Here is a 17,947-nt window from a genome sequence, read left to right as displayed (position 1 = left end):
GTTCAACATCTACTATATATACATAAAAAATAATTTTAACCTTGTAAAAACAGTGTTTTTTTCCGCCGAGGGTGTTCATAGTGTGACTCCGCCACTGATCAGAAGAAATCACCTAATATTTTTGCCTCCATTGGGATTTGAAGCACACATAGATATGGTGCATACTTTTAAGCAAGCTAATAGCAAATCATTTTAGAGCCGCCTTCTATAACTTTTTATTTGAGACAAATTAATCCTTAGAACTGTCAAGTAGATTCATGATCCTTTTCATGTCATGATCTAATTAAAAACGCTATAACATTTATTCTAGTTAACTGCACATTAGAAAATTAGAAGCTCAAATTAATAAAAGATTTAAAATTACAAAGGGCTTGGAAAGGCAGGGAAAATAGGAGGAGCACCAGTTCAGGGTGTTATTTGCATCTACAGCACGTCCTCTTAGATTCTAAAGATGGATTTATGTTTGTTTTATATGAAATTAGTTTGCTCACAAGCAGGTATTGTAGCAGCAACTACTTTCGTAATTACTTCACACAAAACCAGAACAAAGCAGTAAGGATAAAAAACAACTTACCTTCCGAAAACCTGAGCATGAAACTTTTTAAGTGCCTGCTTGAGTAACGTAGAACGGATTTTAGTATCCAATGTTCAATCTTGAGGAGCCAGTTGAAGTATTTTGCATCCTTTGATCTCTCACTTCTCAAAATGAATAAACATCAATAGACTACATTATTTGAGGCTAAACTATTTCATATGCTGCACAAAAAATTAACTTAACTGAGCACTCTCTGCTATTGATCTCGGGGTAGACTTGCAAGTATACTTTACTATAGGAAAAGAAATGTCGTCAAAACACTAACACTGAACCTGTACAGATTGAAGATCTTGTGAATCTTTCTGCTAGTATCTCTCAAACTAATTATTCTAACTTTCTAGCAGCATGGTAAAGCTCCAAGTAGTCAAGAGCAGGTCGGTTCCAAGACCAATCTTGTTCCATGACCTGTTTGCATAAAGAGTTGAACCAATCCCGACCATCGTACCAAGCAGAGAGAGCTCTGAAACATACAACCATAAATGAGTCCATACATATCAACAAACAAGGAGAAGGGGGACGAAGTATGCATCTTTGCATGTGCATGAGATGAAAAGGCATGGTGTAATGAGAAAAATAATATATCCACCCTTCCCAACAATTAAGCAGTTATGGCAATTCGCTCCAAGTTTCACACTTTATTGTCATTTCCAATAACAATGCTCATCCAAAAGTTTGTTTCTCCATTTTCTACATTTGAGCAGTTTTATTTTCATAACCAGCAACTATTTCACAACATACCTCCCCGTAAAAAGGATTATAATAACGAATGATCTCAAGTATGAAACAACAAAGGAAAATGAGAAGTAAAACGCTAAACTGATGTATTCCCATAAAAGAAACCAAGTGACACAGACACCAAGGGATGGTTCCTCATTCTCTTAAAAGCAGGCATAGGAAAATGGAAACTCTCAAACTGAAGACCGATTGCTCTCCCTTTCCCAGTTTGAGCCCCTGTATTCCCTTTCCTCAAATTAAAATTTCAGAAAAATTGAACTGATAAAAGATTCAAGATGTCAGCAAGTTCCTGGAATTCTGTTAAAGCTGTCCTCACATCTTTTAAAGAATAAATGAAAAAAGCTAGGCGGAAAAAACTCCTTAACACCAGCATCGGAGCCACAGTGCAAGTTAGGGGTTAGACAGAACCCAATAACTTTGGTTCAAACCTTGTATTTGTGTTAAAAAAAATCATTTAATATATATAAATAATCTATTCAGAACCCAGTAAGCAAAACAAATTGTGGTTCAGAACCCATAAACTAAAAATCCTGGCTAGGCCTCTGTTTAACACTTGCATGTCAGCATTGTTGGAAAAGAAATAGGGGCAAACAGTGCAGGATTTTAAGAGTTCAATTATTACTGTTGCAACATTCCTTATATTTTATTTTCTCTGATTGTGTATGCCATCACATTTACTTCCCTTTCCCTCTAAAAATGCAAAGACTAAAAGACCTTCATTGAAAATAGCAAGTATACTTGCCTATTCAGAGCATAATCAACTCCGGCAGCATCAGCTCCATCAAAGCTGAATCCGTTTGGTTCAAGACCACACTGTTGCGCTCTCTCTTTGTCATGGTCAACATCAAATACAGTATCATAAAGTCCTAATATTCAGAATGCAGAGGTTAAAACACTCATTCAGAAGCAAATGATCCAATCTGCTAAAATAATAATTAAGTCAATGCACCAAAGAAAATTCTAGCATGGGCAGACAAATATTTATTTTCGCACTTAATTCAAGAGAATGCAATATGCTTGTGATTCCAATATACATCAAGTGAATTCACTATCAAAAGAGGAAAATACAGTTGAAACATTCTGATTGGTAGCATCATACAGACACAGGAGTAGTTAGTTTACTGGTAGCTTGCAAACCACTTATGAACATCTGCAATTGCAATGCTTACAAGAGATCGAAAATTGTTGGTGCGTAATCACCACATCTAAAAGCTTAAATTGTTAGGGAAAACTGTTTTTTATTAATTATTGTCGTTATTAATTAAGTAATATTTTCTGTAAATTATGTGTTAAAATGTTGTTCTCTCACATGAGGGCCTGATTGTCCAAGCATGCAAAGATACCTTTTGATAATGACCCAAAAACTCTATATACTTGACTACCATGCTGAATTGCGTAACTGCCTCATCTAAAAGCTTAATTATTCAGAAAAGGGACACTTCATTTATTTAATTTTTTCTTTTTAAAACTGGTAACTTACCGAATCCAAAATGGTCATTCATATATATGCACCTGTAGTTCCAAAAATTGGTCACGTCATGAAAAGGTGCATGTTAAGGTCAAGAGAGGAGAAGCTTCGCTAGGAAAGTTGAGTTGCTAAACCTTTGTATCTAAATATACAGTGCAAGTGGCAGAGCGGTACAAAACAAGCTGCACATGGTAAGATATTTGAATTTCTAAAACTACAGTTTTGAAGAAAAAGATACCTCCAGTTTTACGCACTACTGGAATTGAACCATATCTCATTGCCGTAAGTTGTGTTAGTCCGCATGGCTCAAATATTGAAGGAACTAGAATGAAATCAGCACCAGAATATATCTGCCATTGTATCAAAAGTAATGATATGATACAAAGGTACCATAAGGTGTGAAGACAAAAAGATGCGACAAGCAAGGAAAGGAGTAACAATACCAGGTGAGAAAGTGGCTCATCATAGGTTAGACAGAGCCGTGCACGGTCATTATATTTGGAGTGCAATTCATTTGCCAAATTAACAAAATCGTTCTGTATCCTAGGATCAGGAGCAGAACCAAGCAAGACCACCTGTCAGAACTATTTGTCAATAAACGATCATAGCATTCTGCTATAATAGACTTGCTAAAATGAGACTCCATTAAGAATGAAACTAGAGAGAAAATGAAAGAATTGGTAACAAGCATGCAAGAACTGGTATTCTCTGGCTCTATCCCCCAAATAAAGGATGAATTGGTATTCGCTGGCATCTTAGATTAGTTACTATCTACAAATTAGATATGTCATCCAAAACCAAAAGCAAAAAATTGTACTAGTTATTATCAGAACATATAACAACATTTCGACAAGCCAAAAGCTTAAGATGAGTACATCCCATCCCCCCACCCCCCCCCCCCACCCCCAAAAAAAGGCAAAAGAAGGGGGAGCATCTGAAGAACTTTAGAATTTAAGAAAAAATACCTGTCCATTCCGTTCTAACGTGCGCCAAATAGCATGTTTAATGAGGTGAATTCCTTTCTGGTGAGTTAAGCGGGTAATAATTCCCACCAAAGGAAGGTCGGCCTGTTTCAGTCCAAGTTTTTGCTGCAAAGCTTCCTTGGCTGCTGCTTTGCCTTCAACAACATTTTCCGAGGTGTACGAGATCTGCAATTGAATGCATTCCGACAGTGCCACAACCATCAGACAAATAAAGAAGAGACATGATTTAAGGTCCAAGGACTTAAAGCTACAAAGAATAAGCAAATATAATACTCCTCTATGTGACACTTACCTTTTTAATCTGTCTCAAAAAGAACAAACCTTTCTATTTAGATACAATTTAATTTTAAAAGCCTCATTTTATCTTAATGAGATGATTTATAGTCACATAAAAGTTTATGACATGTTTTTCACAAGTTCCAACAGTCTTTATTTCTTTCTTAAACTCTGTAACAGTCAAACACCTTCACATAATTTGAGCGTTAGGAGTAAATAATAAACCAATAAAGGTAGATAAACACCATAACTATTTGTTGAGATGGATAAACACCATAACTTTTCAGACAAAAGACTACTGGAGTTGTATTATGTGCTAATAATATATGTAGCAATTTGTTTGTACCACATCAGTGGGGGATGGAAATATTTGCCTCCTTATATGGTCCTGGCAATCCTCCCTCATTAGTTGACTTTTGGGGTTGTGTTAGGCGCAATGTCTATTTCTTTTCCTCGTATCGGAATCATACCCATCCTAATTTTTGGTTAACCTGATATTGGGTCATCATGTTATATTTAACACGCTCCAGATGTCCACTAATGGAGGTGCAGGTGTTAGAGTGCCATATCAGTGTGGGATGGGATTATTTGTCTCCTTATATGGTCTTGAGCAATCCTCACCTCATGAGCTACCTTTTCGAATTGGGTTAGGTCCAAGGTCCTTTTGTAACATTGTTTTTCAACAACAACATACCAAATGTAATCCCACAAGTGGGGTCTGGGGAGGGTAGAGTGTACGCAGACCTTACCCCTACATTGGGAGGTAGAGAGGCTGTTTCCAATAGACTTTCTAACATTGTTTTTCTATGAAGCAATTAATTTCATTAAAGAGAAATCACGAAGATGCAAAAGATTACCAAAGAAGTGTGTTATCTTCAATACATGAGAAAGACTATGCTAGGAGTAGGGTGCTAACAAAGTCAAACAACTGATCAGTGCTATTTACAGCAGTTAAGTTATTCCAACTGAACAAGTTCAGCAAACATCTAGCTTTCAGGGAATGGTTTGGAGTTGATATTCCATCAGAATACTTGAAGGGATTGCCATCTAGACACACCAAAGAATAAGAGTGTTAAGTTATTCTTGACACCCTTAAAAGTCAAATGTACCTATCACTAAAAAGAGAAGAGTATAGATTCTCAGCCTAACTGATGAAGTGGTCATCAGAAGACAATAACAACTAATGACAGGATAGCCATAGGAGGATCTGGTGGTACTCATATACGGTCGCACAAAAGAGAGCAAACAAGTGCCACTCCAGAGAACAAGATGCTCGTCAAACAGCCCATGCTTAAAATTCTAAAAGTGACCTCTATACTCACTTACACACAATAATAGGACAATATCCGGGCATCAATGGGAGGGGAGCAGCCTCCTTGTTCAGGAATCAACTACTAAAAGATGAGGTAAAGTCCGTAAAATCTGAAATGTCTTTGCTCACCAAACTTCCACTGTTTTGTCATCTCTTCTTTTCGAAGGAGAAGAAAGATCTGCAGCTTACGACCCACCACAATTACATAAAACGGATTCAATTATAGTCATTGCTCATGATCAAATAACAACAACAACAACATACCCAGTGAAATCCCACAATGTGGGGTCTGGGGAGGGTATTGCTCATGATCAAATATTCCAGGCATATCCAACAGTTGTTTGTAGAGTATTGGGAGGTGTACTCTTTCTTGCAAGCAAAAGAGTAAAAAAATCTGTACCACTAAGCTTCTTTTTTTTTTTTTTTTTTTTTGTGACTGGATATCGTTTCATTTCTCAATTGACCAATAATCAGCTAAGATGACATCTTTAGGGTGGACGACACTTTCCAGAACTGCAGTTGGACAGTACATATACAGAGAGGCAAGACGAGAACTTGGAGACTATATTCAACTAAATTGCACTCCTAAGGTAGTTTTATCAATATAGAGCAATAAGCAGAGGCGGATCCAGGAATTTGAGATTCCGGGTGCCAGATTATTTTGAGCTTCGATTTGATCCATTTTGGGCTTCGATTCAGGTTATTCAGCCTTCCAGTTTATATATACAAACAGATTATCACACTATTTTGGCCTTCGACTTGATTTATTTTGAGCTTCGGTTCGGGTTATTCGTCTTAGCTACAACTATTTAGCTCTAGCTCTCTAGTTCTCTTAGCTATCGTTACATTTTTTAACTCGTGGAAAGTGGAAAGGCAGAAGCGTCAGCTTTCTCGATGCGTTCCATAGCCCAGTTCCGTAAACAAGGGAATGACCCATGGCATCGGTTGACTTAAACGAGTTGGGGAACGAAGCAACTTCCGTTTATATAGACAAACCGATTTATATAGACAAACCGATTGTCACTTTGTCACACTAATTTTGGGTTTCAAATTGTATTAATAATATCAACAAAAATATATTTATTTTTTCTACTATCCGCTAATCAACTAGAACTTCTTAGATACATATTTGTTATTCATCTTTTCGATAAAATTTATATAAAAAGAAAAGAAAAGAGGAAACAAGGAAAAGAAAGTAAAGAAGAATAATTTAATAATTATGACAATTTTCGATTTATATAGACATCGAGTACACGAAATAATTTAATAATTATGACAATTTTAACAAAACATAAAACTTCAATAGTATTAATAATATCAACAAAAATATATTATCCATTTATAATTGTCCTTGACGAGTTATTATATTCTGAAGCTATCAGCTATCTCAGGACTAATCAACTAGAACTAGAACTCACCTTAGATACATATTTAGATACTCAAAATAAAAACTTACTCATAAACACTATGAACTATAAACAGAAGCAAGGATTAATAAAATTAAAAAATCAATAGTGACTCAGGAAAAAAAAGTCAGCAGCAAATAAATAAAAAGAAAAGAAAAGAGGAAACAAGGAAAAGAAAGTAAAGAAGAAGCAAAATAGAAAAAGAAAATAAGAAAAAAGGAGAACGAACTCTAAACTTCCTAGAAAAGAGAAGTCTTTTTAAGAGAATTGGTGGAAGTTGGGCTCGATCCCAGGCACTGTGGGCGAAATTTTCAGCCCTTAACCAGTGGCGCCAAATAACTATCTGTCAATAAGGGTGTCATTTTGTGTATTTATACTATTCCCAAATATACTCACATATATATATATATACAAGGTTTGCTCGAGGTGTGCGGGTGGCGTGGCATCCCCACCCTCCTTACTAGATCCGCCCCTGGCAATAAGGGCAAAACCCTTATTAACCCGCCAAACTAAAGGAGACAACCTAGCAAGTTGTTCAGAACAAATTCATAAAAAAAATTTAGGAATTCAGCACGTGAAATTCACAAAATAACGTGAACTTTTTCCAGCGGGTGCACTTATAGGTAATATGATAATTGAGAAAAGCAGAGACAACTTACCGGAAGGAACTTATCGTTTAACGGGTCCCAAATATCTGGGTCAATACCGTTCACTATACCGTGGAACTTGTAAAGGTGAGGTGCAATTACAGGGTTTCCAGACACCTCCTGTGAGTAAGTTGGTGAAACCTGCATGTAAATCCTGTTAGGATGGAGTTTTACCTTTCACGGAAAACACTTTACAGTTTCGCTAAAACCAACAAAGAAGGATATCTTTTTTTATATTTTTGATAAAGCCAAAAAGAAGTATACTTGGTGCCCCTTTTTTTATATTTTTGATAAAGCCAAAAAGAAGTATACTTGGTGCCCATAACACTTTTTCTGTCTATACTTCAAGAACATGTATTCGTGTAGCTTCGTTAGACTTATTTTGTCCGTTCTTACTTTATCTCCAACAGCGTCCATAGCTGTAGGCCATCAGGCAGTGTTTGCCTGTTATACTAGTTTCTGAAAGAAGCAAAATAATGCCTTTTCCCTAGACTGCATTTTACAATCTCCTTCCGAAAAAAAAGAAGGCGAACCAAACATAAGACAAATATGAAGCTGTACAAATGATGACCGTTGTCTTCAGGAATACAAATCCAGAACTTTTGTCTAGCAAGTGACGAAATAGGCCGCTGACTTATGCATAGCGCCATTTTTCAACAGACAGCAGCATAAAGCACAACAGCTATCTATAAGGTACAAGCAATAGAGGCACTTACTGTTGTAGCTTTGTCTGCAAAAGTCATTGCTTTCCCTATGAGATTTGCCCCAAATTCAAGATTATGTATCGTGAAGACAATACGAGACTTGCTTAGACCATAGTGTGTATAGTGTTCCTTAAAGAGCCAAGCAACTGGAGCACTAGACCAATCATGGCAATGAATGATATCCTGCCAGTCAACTGAACAGTAAGAAGACATGCAAATAAAATCTCATTTCAAGTTTCAACAAGAGAAAATATAAGAAACCGTATCACTTCATGGTGAAAATTGAGTTCCTCACTTTAGTGCCCAAAAGCTCCCATTCATAGTAGCAAGCATTAAGATGTAGGAAGAAAATTATATAAAGAGAAAAGTAGTACACAGTCCATCCCACTTAGATATCTGAAGTTGAATTTAGAGGTCAAAATGTCTAATTTTGTGTCTTGAGAATGATATTTCACCGTAAAACTTAAAATATTTAAACTAATAGTTGGTCTTATTAAACTATGATATAAATGGTTGTCAAGTGTCCCACATCGCTCACTCAAGGTATGGGAGGTCTCTTTATATGGCTTGGACAGTCCTCCTCCCTTTGAGCCAGCTTTTGGGGTGTGGGTTAGGCCCAAGATCCATTCTTTACAATGGTATCAAATAATCGAGTTTTTTTGGTTGTAAAAGACTAAGGACATTATGAATAATTTAATTGTCGAGTTTCACCATTTTGATCCTCGAAAGTGAACTTAGGAAGTTATTTCCAATAACTTCAGTACGAAATTAAAACGACTTGGCTATACTCCTTGGTAATTAGCAGTTCAATCGTGGCCATGAAAATTCTAATCTGATGCTATTCCAATAAAATATCTGTAATCGACTTGCCTCCTTCAGAAATTATTCATAGCTTCCTAAATAAGCTACTATCCAAAGAATTTTATAAGATAACATTTGGAGAAATGAGAATCAAGAAAATACAAGACCTCAGAATTAGCATATTGGTAAAATCTGGAACATACCGGATGAAATCCACCTTGCAGAAGAAACTCCAAAGCTGCGTGACAGAAGAAACCAAATCGTTCACCATCATTGTTACAACCGTATACACGCCCCTTCCCAAAAAACCTAAAAGAACAATAATGAAGCACTAAACTTATGAAGCCATCCGAAATAAGGAACCTTATTGACTTATGCTCGATCATCAAAAAAATAAAAAACAGGCGCACATAGTTGTGAATGTGATTTCATATTCTGCTGGACTAAATAACATTATATGGTTACAATTAAAAGGACACGATTAGCAGCTAGTAAACAGCCGTACAGAAGTTGATTATAAACCATGAAATAACTAACAAAGTTCATTTAATTTTTCTGATTTAAGCAAAAAACATCATGTATAATTTTCAGCATAACAAGCATACCCGTTTTGAGGCTCCAAAAAGTAGACCGAGAGACCTTCCACCTTTCCAAACCATACTTTTATTTCAGTCCCACCCCAAAAGAAGCTTTTATGAAACCGAAAGTCCTTCACCTAATAAGAATACATAGCAACATGCAATAATATTAGTGAAAGTATGTATCTCCTTACCTCTTTTTTGGTGCAACATGGCTTCATTTAATGATGTAGAAGCCATGATTGACTTTTTAAGCTCTTTACACAAAATGTAATAGCTTTTCTGTACATGCTTCATGGCGTACTCTTATTGCTAGTAAATAATTCAACAATCTTTTACTGATAAGAAAAAATATTAGTGAAAGTATGCGATAGATGTATAACTCGAATGACTTATAGCAATTGTGTTTGAACATACTCTTGAATCATGAAGTATTTAGACTTGAACTTTTACCAGATATCCCTGAATGGGGGATAACTGCTGCCGCACATTTACAAGTGATTGGCAGGAGGACCAAGGCTTCTATGTTTCATTTTTAGTAACAAAATATTGATGCAAAAAGGTAGCTATCGTTAGTGATTGTTAGTGCCAATGAGAAGCCTTCTTGGGTTGCAGACACAACGTGGGAAGTTGATTGAAGAATAATGAGCAGACTTGGTAAAAGCAGCAGTAACCTTACATGATTCATCTTCAGACAGTCATACTTAGGTAAGACGATATCCACATTATGGTTTAAATCTTGAACAGCACGGGAAAGACTAGTAACAACATCACCAAGGCCTCCCACCTGTAAAAAAAAACGTGATGAAACTTAACAGCTGTTACCACATACCAAGTCATGGAATAGAATCACTCCTTTTAATGAGTAAATGAACAAGTATTTGTTGAATGTATTCAAAGTATACCTCAAATGATATCTCAGGCTATTCCTTTCCCCCCTTTTTGTTCCTAAATACCCATCTCTACACTATTATGTAAACCACAGCCTCTACTAACCTAACTGATGAATTTTCTAATTTCTATCATTCAAGAATGATATTCGCAGTCCGTAATTGGAAAACTTTATCCATTTTCTTTCGAATTTAAAGTCAAAAAGTAACATAGAAAAATATTATCCTTCCCAAATTCACTTTACAATTCCCAATAGCCTCACTTTTCTCTCCCTCAAATATTAAACAATAAATGTTGACTCTAAGCTAAATAACCATTTTTTTTAAAAGAAACGTAAACTCTAAAGCTAATTAGCTAAATAACCATAAAAGGCACAAGAGTATCATTTCTTTTGAAATGGACTGCATTTATTTGACTAACTGTTTGCTCTGTAACTGCCAAACATCTGCTACTACATAGTGTAGCTGGGTATCGTCAAAGCAAAAACTTCTTTTGCAATTAACAAGGATGCGACATGGCTCTCCTGAACACTTTCCCGCACATACTCAATTCCCCTTTTGATATAATCAGCACTTTATCTCTCTTTCTCCAGAGCCGGAGAGGACAAGATGCAGTAAGTGAGGCTGCGATGGTTCGGGCATGTGAAGAGGAGATGCGTAGATGCCCCAGTAAGGAGGTGTGAGAGGCTAAGGTTGGCCTTAGTGGGCTTGAGGAGGGGTAGAGGTAGGCCAAAGAAGTATTGGGTGAGATGATTAGGCAGGACATGGCACAATTTCAGCTCAACGGGGACATGATCCTTGATGGGAGGGTGTGGAGGTCGAGAATTAGGGCAGAAGGTCAGTATGTAGTCGGGCTTATTTATTTTCCAGTCCTGGAGTGTTAGTATTATTCTCGTATTTTCTTATTCTTAGATTTCTATTACTACCTGTTGTTTCTTTAGCCTCGGTTATCTTATTATCTTGCGGTTTTTTCTGGTTGTTGCTACTGCCTCTTTCTCATGTTTCCTTGAGCCAAGGTTCTATCGGAAACAGCCTCTCTACCTTCTCAAGGTAAGGGTAGGTCTGCGTACACTCTACCCTTCCCAGACCCCACTTGTGGGATAGCACTGGGTTAGTTGTTGTTGTTGTAGTTGAATTCCTTGATCCACAATATAGTATCTCCGTGTTTATTCAATATTAACAGTATATGCTCTACAATTACATTCCATATAGGCAGTCTTGCTACTGCTGAACGTTAGATTACCACATCCCAGAATATATAGATAACTCAAAGTTCAATTAAACCTCCGGTAAGACAGCATCAAAAAATATAACTTCTATTTTAGGCAGTCTCACCTACATAGAGATCCAAGAAGTGTTCCAAATATCACTTGATGGCTTGCTGATATTTTTTTCATAAGCAGCTGTCCAGGAAATCAATTAATATACCCATCCGATACTCCTGTCCTGGGGAATCCTTTTTAAATAAAACATTGAACTCCGGAAATTTTACAACTCTAGAAAGGCATAGCAAGTGGTGTTTCATCTAACTTTGGGGGTAGCTACAAGAAACCATGGGTTAAGCACAAATAGTTTTTGGTGGAATAGAGAACATCTTCAGATCTTGAATTGCAGTGAAGAAGGATAAGTTAAAGCACAATGGTATTATATTTAGCATAAACCAAAAGTCAGAATCACCCAAGTCTACCTTTGCAATAGGTGCCATTTCCACAGCAATATGGACAATATGCATCGGAGGTTCTTTCGCGACTCCTCCAAACACAGGTATGTGATAATCCATTCCGCTCTTATTGTCAAAAATTCCACCATCTTCTCTCTCGGAAAATACAAAATCCATCATATATGCATCCAATGGAACCTTCACTGCAACACCAGTAGCCAGATGGAAAGAGAAAGTGAAGATGTTTTTCAGATTAAACTAGTTATTAACCAGCAAAAATTGATATCTATATGTGATTAAATGTTTACAAACATCAGTTGTTCAAACTTATTCCACAACAATCCATAAGTTACTTTCTCTACTTCTTAGTATCCTACGGTCTTGGATCCCATGTCAAGATGTTCATCTCAGCTCATAATTTTAGCTATCAGTTACAGAGAGAACTTTCATTTGTCTAGTAAAATAGAGATATATATGTGCAAGAAAGTGCAACTAAATCCTATTTCTTTATAATGTTAAATATACTACTAAGCCTGCATAAAAATTATTTCTACTGGAAGCTATGATAATGGAACAGTCTATTCTGTAAACTGACATCAGAGTGCATGAAAACTAACCAGTTGCTTTGACATGGGTGCCATATTCAGCAGGCAACATTTTCTGAGGTGGCCAGGGACCCAGGCGGTGAGTCCAACGATTAAATGAACATCTGAACCAAATTTCAGGTTTACCATTAAGCACTGTATTGGCGGGATTATAGTAAACTGTAACACTGCTTCCAGCTTGGATATCAAGAGGCTCAGTATACACTATGTGCTTCTGAGACAATAAAAATGATTTCATAGTTCTTTCCTTTGTTTCAGCTTTCAGGAGTGCTGTTTTTTCGGCCTGGAAGTGAGAGATCATAAAACAATAGATGGAAACATCTATGAGAGGTAAGCAATGGAATTCAGTAATATAAGAAAAACAACTTGCAGGAGGCCTCTATAAACAAAGCAAAAAGAAATCAGGTATTTTTTCTCTTTTGGAATAACAAAACCAGAACTGTTATGAGGATATCTAAATTTGACTCATCAAATCCACTTCACCAGTTTTAACCTTGAGTGGACATTACAACCAACCTTAGCACGCATAGCTACTTCTCTAAGCCGTCTCTCCTCCTGAAGTGTCTTAAAAATCTGATGTTCTTCCTCAACCCAATATAATTCCTCCGGCGTGTGTTTGGGGACAACGGCATGGAAGTCTTGGCGATGATTGTTATCATAAGCAATGGCATCCTTGGGTGGACCATCAGCAAAAACCCAATCCAAGACAAGTGCCCGATCAGGGATGACAACTGCAGAAAAGTACATTCCTCAGAGGGGTGTAGCCTAATATTTGGAACAAAGAAAAGGAGACAGACAAAAATACAATTGTGTAAGCTTGTGTAAGGCTAATGCACTGAAAAGCTTATATGAGACCACAATAGGCTAAAGTGACCTCAACTTTCAAAACTAAGCACACTGCTGAAAGTTGAAACCTATCATACAAGAAGAAAAAATTGATAAAGCGATAAATTTTATTAATGTTTGGGCAATGAAATCATGCAAGAAAAACTGATATGGTCAATCTTGTAATCAGACATTAAGGAACTACAGCCGGAGTCTTACTTTTCAGATGAAACCTGTGACAGATCACAATCAAAATGCTCCGTGGACATGGTAACCCATTTTTCTTGTTACAAATCACAATGCGCTTGCAACAGTATAAGATGCTAATTCCATTTCAAGCTTATATCACAGATATCCAAAATTTATACTAACTTATATGTTGGGTCTTATCTCATCTTTACCTTCACTTTACCTTGAGGGAACAACTGAAAAGAACTAATACATTGTAAAAATAACAAGTAACAACTTCTGATGTGAAGGATTAACTACTAGCTGTCAGCTGTCAGTCTAGTGGTCAACCTAGGGTTGCATGGAAAATGCACAATATTTTAGATGGTTTAAAAAGTAATGTAGTGTTGTATCTTTGCATCTTCTTGATGATGCCAGTAATGAAACATCTTACTTCATCAAAAATAAGGTAATGTAGTGTTAAAACTATAAACATAGAAAATGGTTCATTGGCCAGGTACAAATATACAAGTTCAAGTTCATTCCCAATAGTCAAGAACATACTGTGAAAACAAAGGAAAAATCATCAGATTTTGCTCATGAATTAGATCTACGTGCATTAAGTGGAGCAATAATATGGAACTGTTCCACATTTTTTAATAAAAAGAGGTGATTGTGTTAAAATCAAGAGTAATGATACACTAACATTCAGTTAATATATGGCTAGACTTTAGGAATTCACGACATATGTTCAATAACTGCATAACAATATTATTTAACATAACCACAAAGCACCCCAAGAGAGGAAAGGAAGGGAGGGAGGTCAGAGCAAGTCAAATGAGCTAGGAGGATGGCTTCCCCACCTTAAAGTACCAGTATATTTTACGGGTCTAAACCCCAAAAAAATTATGGCACGTATTGCACAAAAGGCGGAAACTTTTCTTGAAAAGCCTGAAGAAAACGCACATGCAATAAGATTCTACTTGTCCTTCGAACAATAGAAAGTGGATACTGATTCCAAAGAAGAGTAGTATATTGTATATGTATATGTATGTACACTCACTTACCCTCTGCATACCACCAATCACCATCTATTCTCTCAGATTTAACAAGCTTTTCAACAATAGACAAGCCACCCTTCCAATTGTTATGTCCTCCATGGATCCATAAGTCCTTAGCATGGGATAGAGGACCTGAACTTTTGTTATAGCATATCCTGACCTTGTCCTCGCATTTAAATTCACTTGGCTCTATATACCAGGTGCTATCACGAGTCTTCGAGGCTTTTGCCATCAGTGCTTGCAATACTTCCCTTTTCTTTGCAGCCTCTTCCTTTGCCTGTGCTCTGTCAGCTTCAATTGCAGCTTTCTCTGCTTCTATCCGTCTTTGTTCTTCTGCTAGTCTTTCTCTCTCAGCTTGTTCTTTAGCAAGTTTCTCCTGTTCTCTCCATTTCTCCTCGAGCAAGAAATTTTCGAAATCGATAATTTGCATTCCACCTTCCACAGTTATACTGAAGTCATTTCCATCATTGTTGTCATAGACATCTTGTCCATTAAAAAACACAAAATCAATCTTGTATGCTTCCTTGGGAACATGGATCTTGCAAGACCACCAATCTCTATTGAGATGAGTCTCAGTTAGCCTAGTAGTAAAAGATCTCCAGCGCCAGTCATTAAAAGCTCCCATAATCAAGACATCAGGCTCATTATTCAAAGCAGAAAGACTTCTGTTGAGGAATATTTCGACGTCTTCATCAGGTTTTACAACCTCTGGAAAACAAAATAATCTGATTCCTTGCAATAAATTTTCCTCGGCAAGCCTTTCTGTAGCCTGCCTACGTAGATTTGCTTCCATCTCCAATCTTAAGTTTAGAGAAGTATCTTCAGTCTCTAATGTTCCTGCAGTTAATGGATCACCCTCTTCAACTGAATCTGATTTTAAGAAACTACTACTGTCTAAGTCACCAATATGTTCCACATCATTAGGCTTAGTCATTTCCAATAGCTCGCTTGCTCCAGGTCCTTCCATCTCCAATCTTAAGTTTAGCGAAGTATCTTCAGTCTCTAATGTTCCTGCAGTTAATGGATCACCCTCTTCAACTGAATCTGATTTTAAGAAACTACTACTGTCTAAGTCACCAATACGTTCCACGTCATTAGGCTTAGTCATTTCCAATAGCTCGCTTGCTCCAGGTCCTTTGTACTCAACATACCCAGCAATATTTTCTTTCAACTTTTGAGGCTCATTCAACTCATCAGGGTCCACCTGCAATATCTCAGAAAGTTTAGTACCCACAGCATGGCTGCCCTTTCTACTGGCATTAGTTTCCCCCTGAGAATTTTCGGAGTAGTCACCTCCACTTTGTTCTCTTATTACGGAATCAATTAGAAAATCACTCTCTTCCGTTCTTGTTGGTTTAATTAACTTAACAGTATCCTTGTCATCATCACCAGTTTCTTCACTTTCAACAAATTGAGTTACAGGTAACTGACTTATTGATTTAGTGGAACCGTTGATTTCATCGTCATCCTCCAGAAACTTGAGGTCCATTCCCACTCCTTTAGTGTCATCGTCACTAGTTTCAACTTCTGCTTCAATCGTCTTCTGGTTGGAAATTTCAGATTCTTTGGATGATGAAGTACTTTGACTTTCTTTATCACCATTGCTCTTCTGATCCTTTCTTTGTGTGCTCATCCCTGAAGGCTTCCTTGGCACAAATCCCTTTGGTGAAGAGCCTTGACTCCTAGGACTTGAAATTTTTCTCCGTCTTCTTCTGGAGAAACCTACAGTATACAATCTTTCCAATTAGTTTGACAAATAGCTAGCATCAGACGTAGACAAAAATATTTACAACTAAATAATCATAGCAACGAACCCGCACTTGCACAAAATGGAAATGAAACCCCAGCAACCATTCCATCATTCCTCCAAGAAGAAGACTGCATGAATAGCAACAGGTATGAAAGAATTAAGGACAAAATTATCCAACTAAAATTGTTTTAAGGGTGGAAACCATAAATGTAGGCATACCAGTAACATACATAACTTTTTAAGAACAATTACTATCAATTAACTAGAACCATGAGCACTAACATACACCAAGAAACAACATATATGCAAACACTCATGATGATAAGTAACCACAAAGTGCCCAACTCCAAGACCCATAAAAAGAAAGCCAATCAAGATTCCTTTTTTATCTCAAATTACTCCTTATATGAAAGAATTGATACCAAAATTGCAAAGAATGAAACATGGGTGTACTTAAAATCCAAGAAAACAGTAACTACATATACACACACAATATATTCGGTGTGAAGAGACAATTTCACACACACAAATAAAAAAAATAAAAAAATATACTGAGTGAGGAGATATTTACTTGTAATGATAGACTTGTGGTTCCATGAGGGACAAAACCAAGAAAAGGTTTGATCTTGAGGTGAGTTCTTCCATTGGAAACACTTGTGCAACTCAATGGTCTTTGTAGTGGCAATGGAACATCCATGGCTGACCCAAAAAATAAAAATAAAAAAGGAATGTTCTTTGTAAAACTACTGTTCTGTTCAACACAGAATCAAATAGAACATCCCATGTGAAGTATCTCTCTTCTCCTTCATCTACACACTCTCTCTCTCTCTCTCTATATATATATATATCTGTGCTGCCAATTATATAACTATATAGTACTATATTTGATGTGATGGGGTCTTTTAATATTCATTAAAAAAACGAAAAAATCAATTGTTCGGTGCAGTTATAACACTCCTTTTGAAATTCTGGACTTGTGATAACAACTTGGAAGAGTCCTACAAATTTCAGCCAGTAGAGTGCTGTTTTGGTGTAATAGTGTATTTTGCTTATGTTGTACCTGCAAATCCAACGGTTGAAATGGCTTGGTTGGCTATGAGAAGGGTGACTGTTGATATTTTGACACGTGGACTTGAAACCTGATTTTTTCTTTTAAATATAATTTTTTCTAGGAAATGAACACAAAAAAGGATGTGACCAAATTTGGGTATGGAGGGTGTAGAGAGTGATAGCAGTGGCCTAAATTTATTTGAGTTGGATTTAACTTATATGTTGTTATAATATAATATACTACTATTCTAGTACACTTTGTTTTATATGTTATCAAATTAAATATTCTTATTTGTACAATAATTGGTTGAATTGACAAAAACGAATATTTGAAGTTACAGCTGGAAAAAAGCATTTGAAAATATTATGTTTGGACATTTACTTGAAAAAATATGAAATTTTACAACAACAACATGCCCAATATAATCTCATC

At 36.5% G+C, this 17,947-nt stretch overlaps 1 protein-coding gene across 3 annotated transcripts; it reads right to left on the bottom strand.

Annotated features, from left to right (window-relative positions):
- Positions 1 to 668: 668 nt before the first annotated feature.
- On the bottom strand, positions 669 to 17,457 carry LOC132046342 (soluble starch synthase 3, chloroplastic/amyloplastic). 3 transcript variants are annotated; one of them, XR_009412689.1, is made up of 17 exons: positions 17,036 to 17,457; positions 16,529 to 16,592; positions 14,721 to 16,436; positions 13,177 to 13,391; positions 12,673 to 12,943; positions 12,083 to 12,258; positions 10,185 to 10,292; positions 9,533 to 9,642; positions 9,131 to 9,236; positions 8,139 to 8,309; positions 7,435 to 7,563; positions 3,764 to 3,946; positions 3,242 to 3,373; positions 3,037 to 3,148; positions 2,073 to 2,196; positions 868 to 1,055; positions 669 to 756 (listed from the first exon to the last, which is right to left on the bottom strand). XR_009412689.1 is itself a non-coding variant. In XM_059436941.1 (16 exons), the coding sequence occupies exons 1-16, from the start codon at positions 17,159 to 17,161 to the stop codon at positions 920 to 922; spliced, it is 3,879 nt and encodes a 1,292-aa protein (XP_059292924.1). In that variant the 5' UTR covers positions 17,162 to 17,456; the 3' UTR covers positions 669 to 919. The 3 variants fall into 3 exon arrangements, 2 of the variants coding, with proteins under 2 accessions (XP_059292924.1, XP_059292925.1); XM_059436941.1 differs by having other exon boundaries at positions 669 to 1,055; positions 17,036 to 17,456; XM_059436942.1 differs by having other exon boundaries at positions 669 to 1,055; positions 16,535 to 16,592; positions 17,036 to 17,456.
- Between the last annotated feature and the right edge of the window lie 490 nt (positions 17,458 to 17,947).

Source organism: Lycium ferocissimum, chromosome 2 (assembly GCF_029784015.1).
Source record: "Lycium ferocissimum isolate CSIRO_LF1 chromosome 2, AGI_CSIRO_Lferr_CH_V1, whole genome shotgun sequence".
NCBI lineage: Eukaryota > Viridiplantae > Streptophyta > Magnoliopsida > Solanales > Solanaceae > Lycium > Lycium ferocissimum.
This window is presented reverse-complemented; position numbering and strand designations above follow the sequence as displayed.

Coding starts and splice junctions, on each gene's coding strand:
- LOC132046342 (XM_059436941.1), bottom strand. CDS start 17,161: ATGGATGTTCCATTGCCACTACAAAGACCATTGAGTTGCACAAGTGTT. Junction 3,374..3,763: donor CGTTAGAACGGAATGGACAG/GTATTTTTTCTT, acceptor TAGTTCTGACAG/GTGGTCTTGCTTGGTTCTGC. Junction 2,197..3,036: donor AGTAGTGCGTAAAACTGGAG/GTATCTTTTTCT, acceptor TCTGAATATTAG/GACTTTATGATACTGTATTT.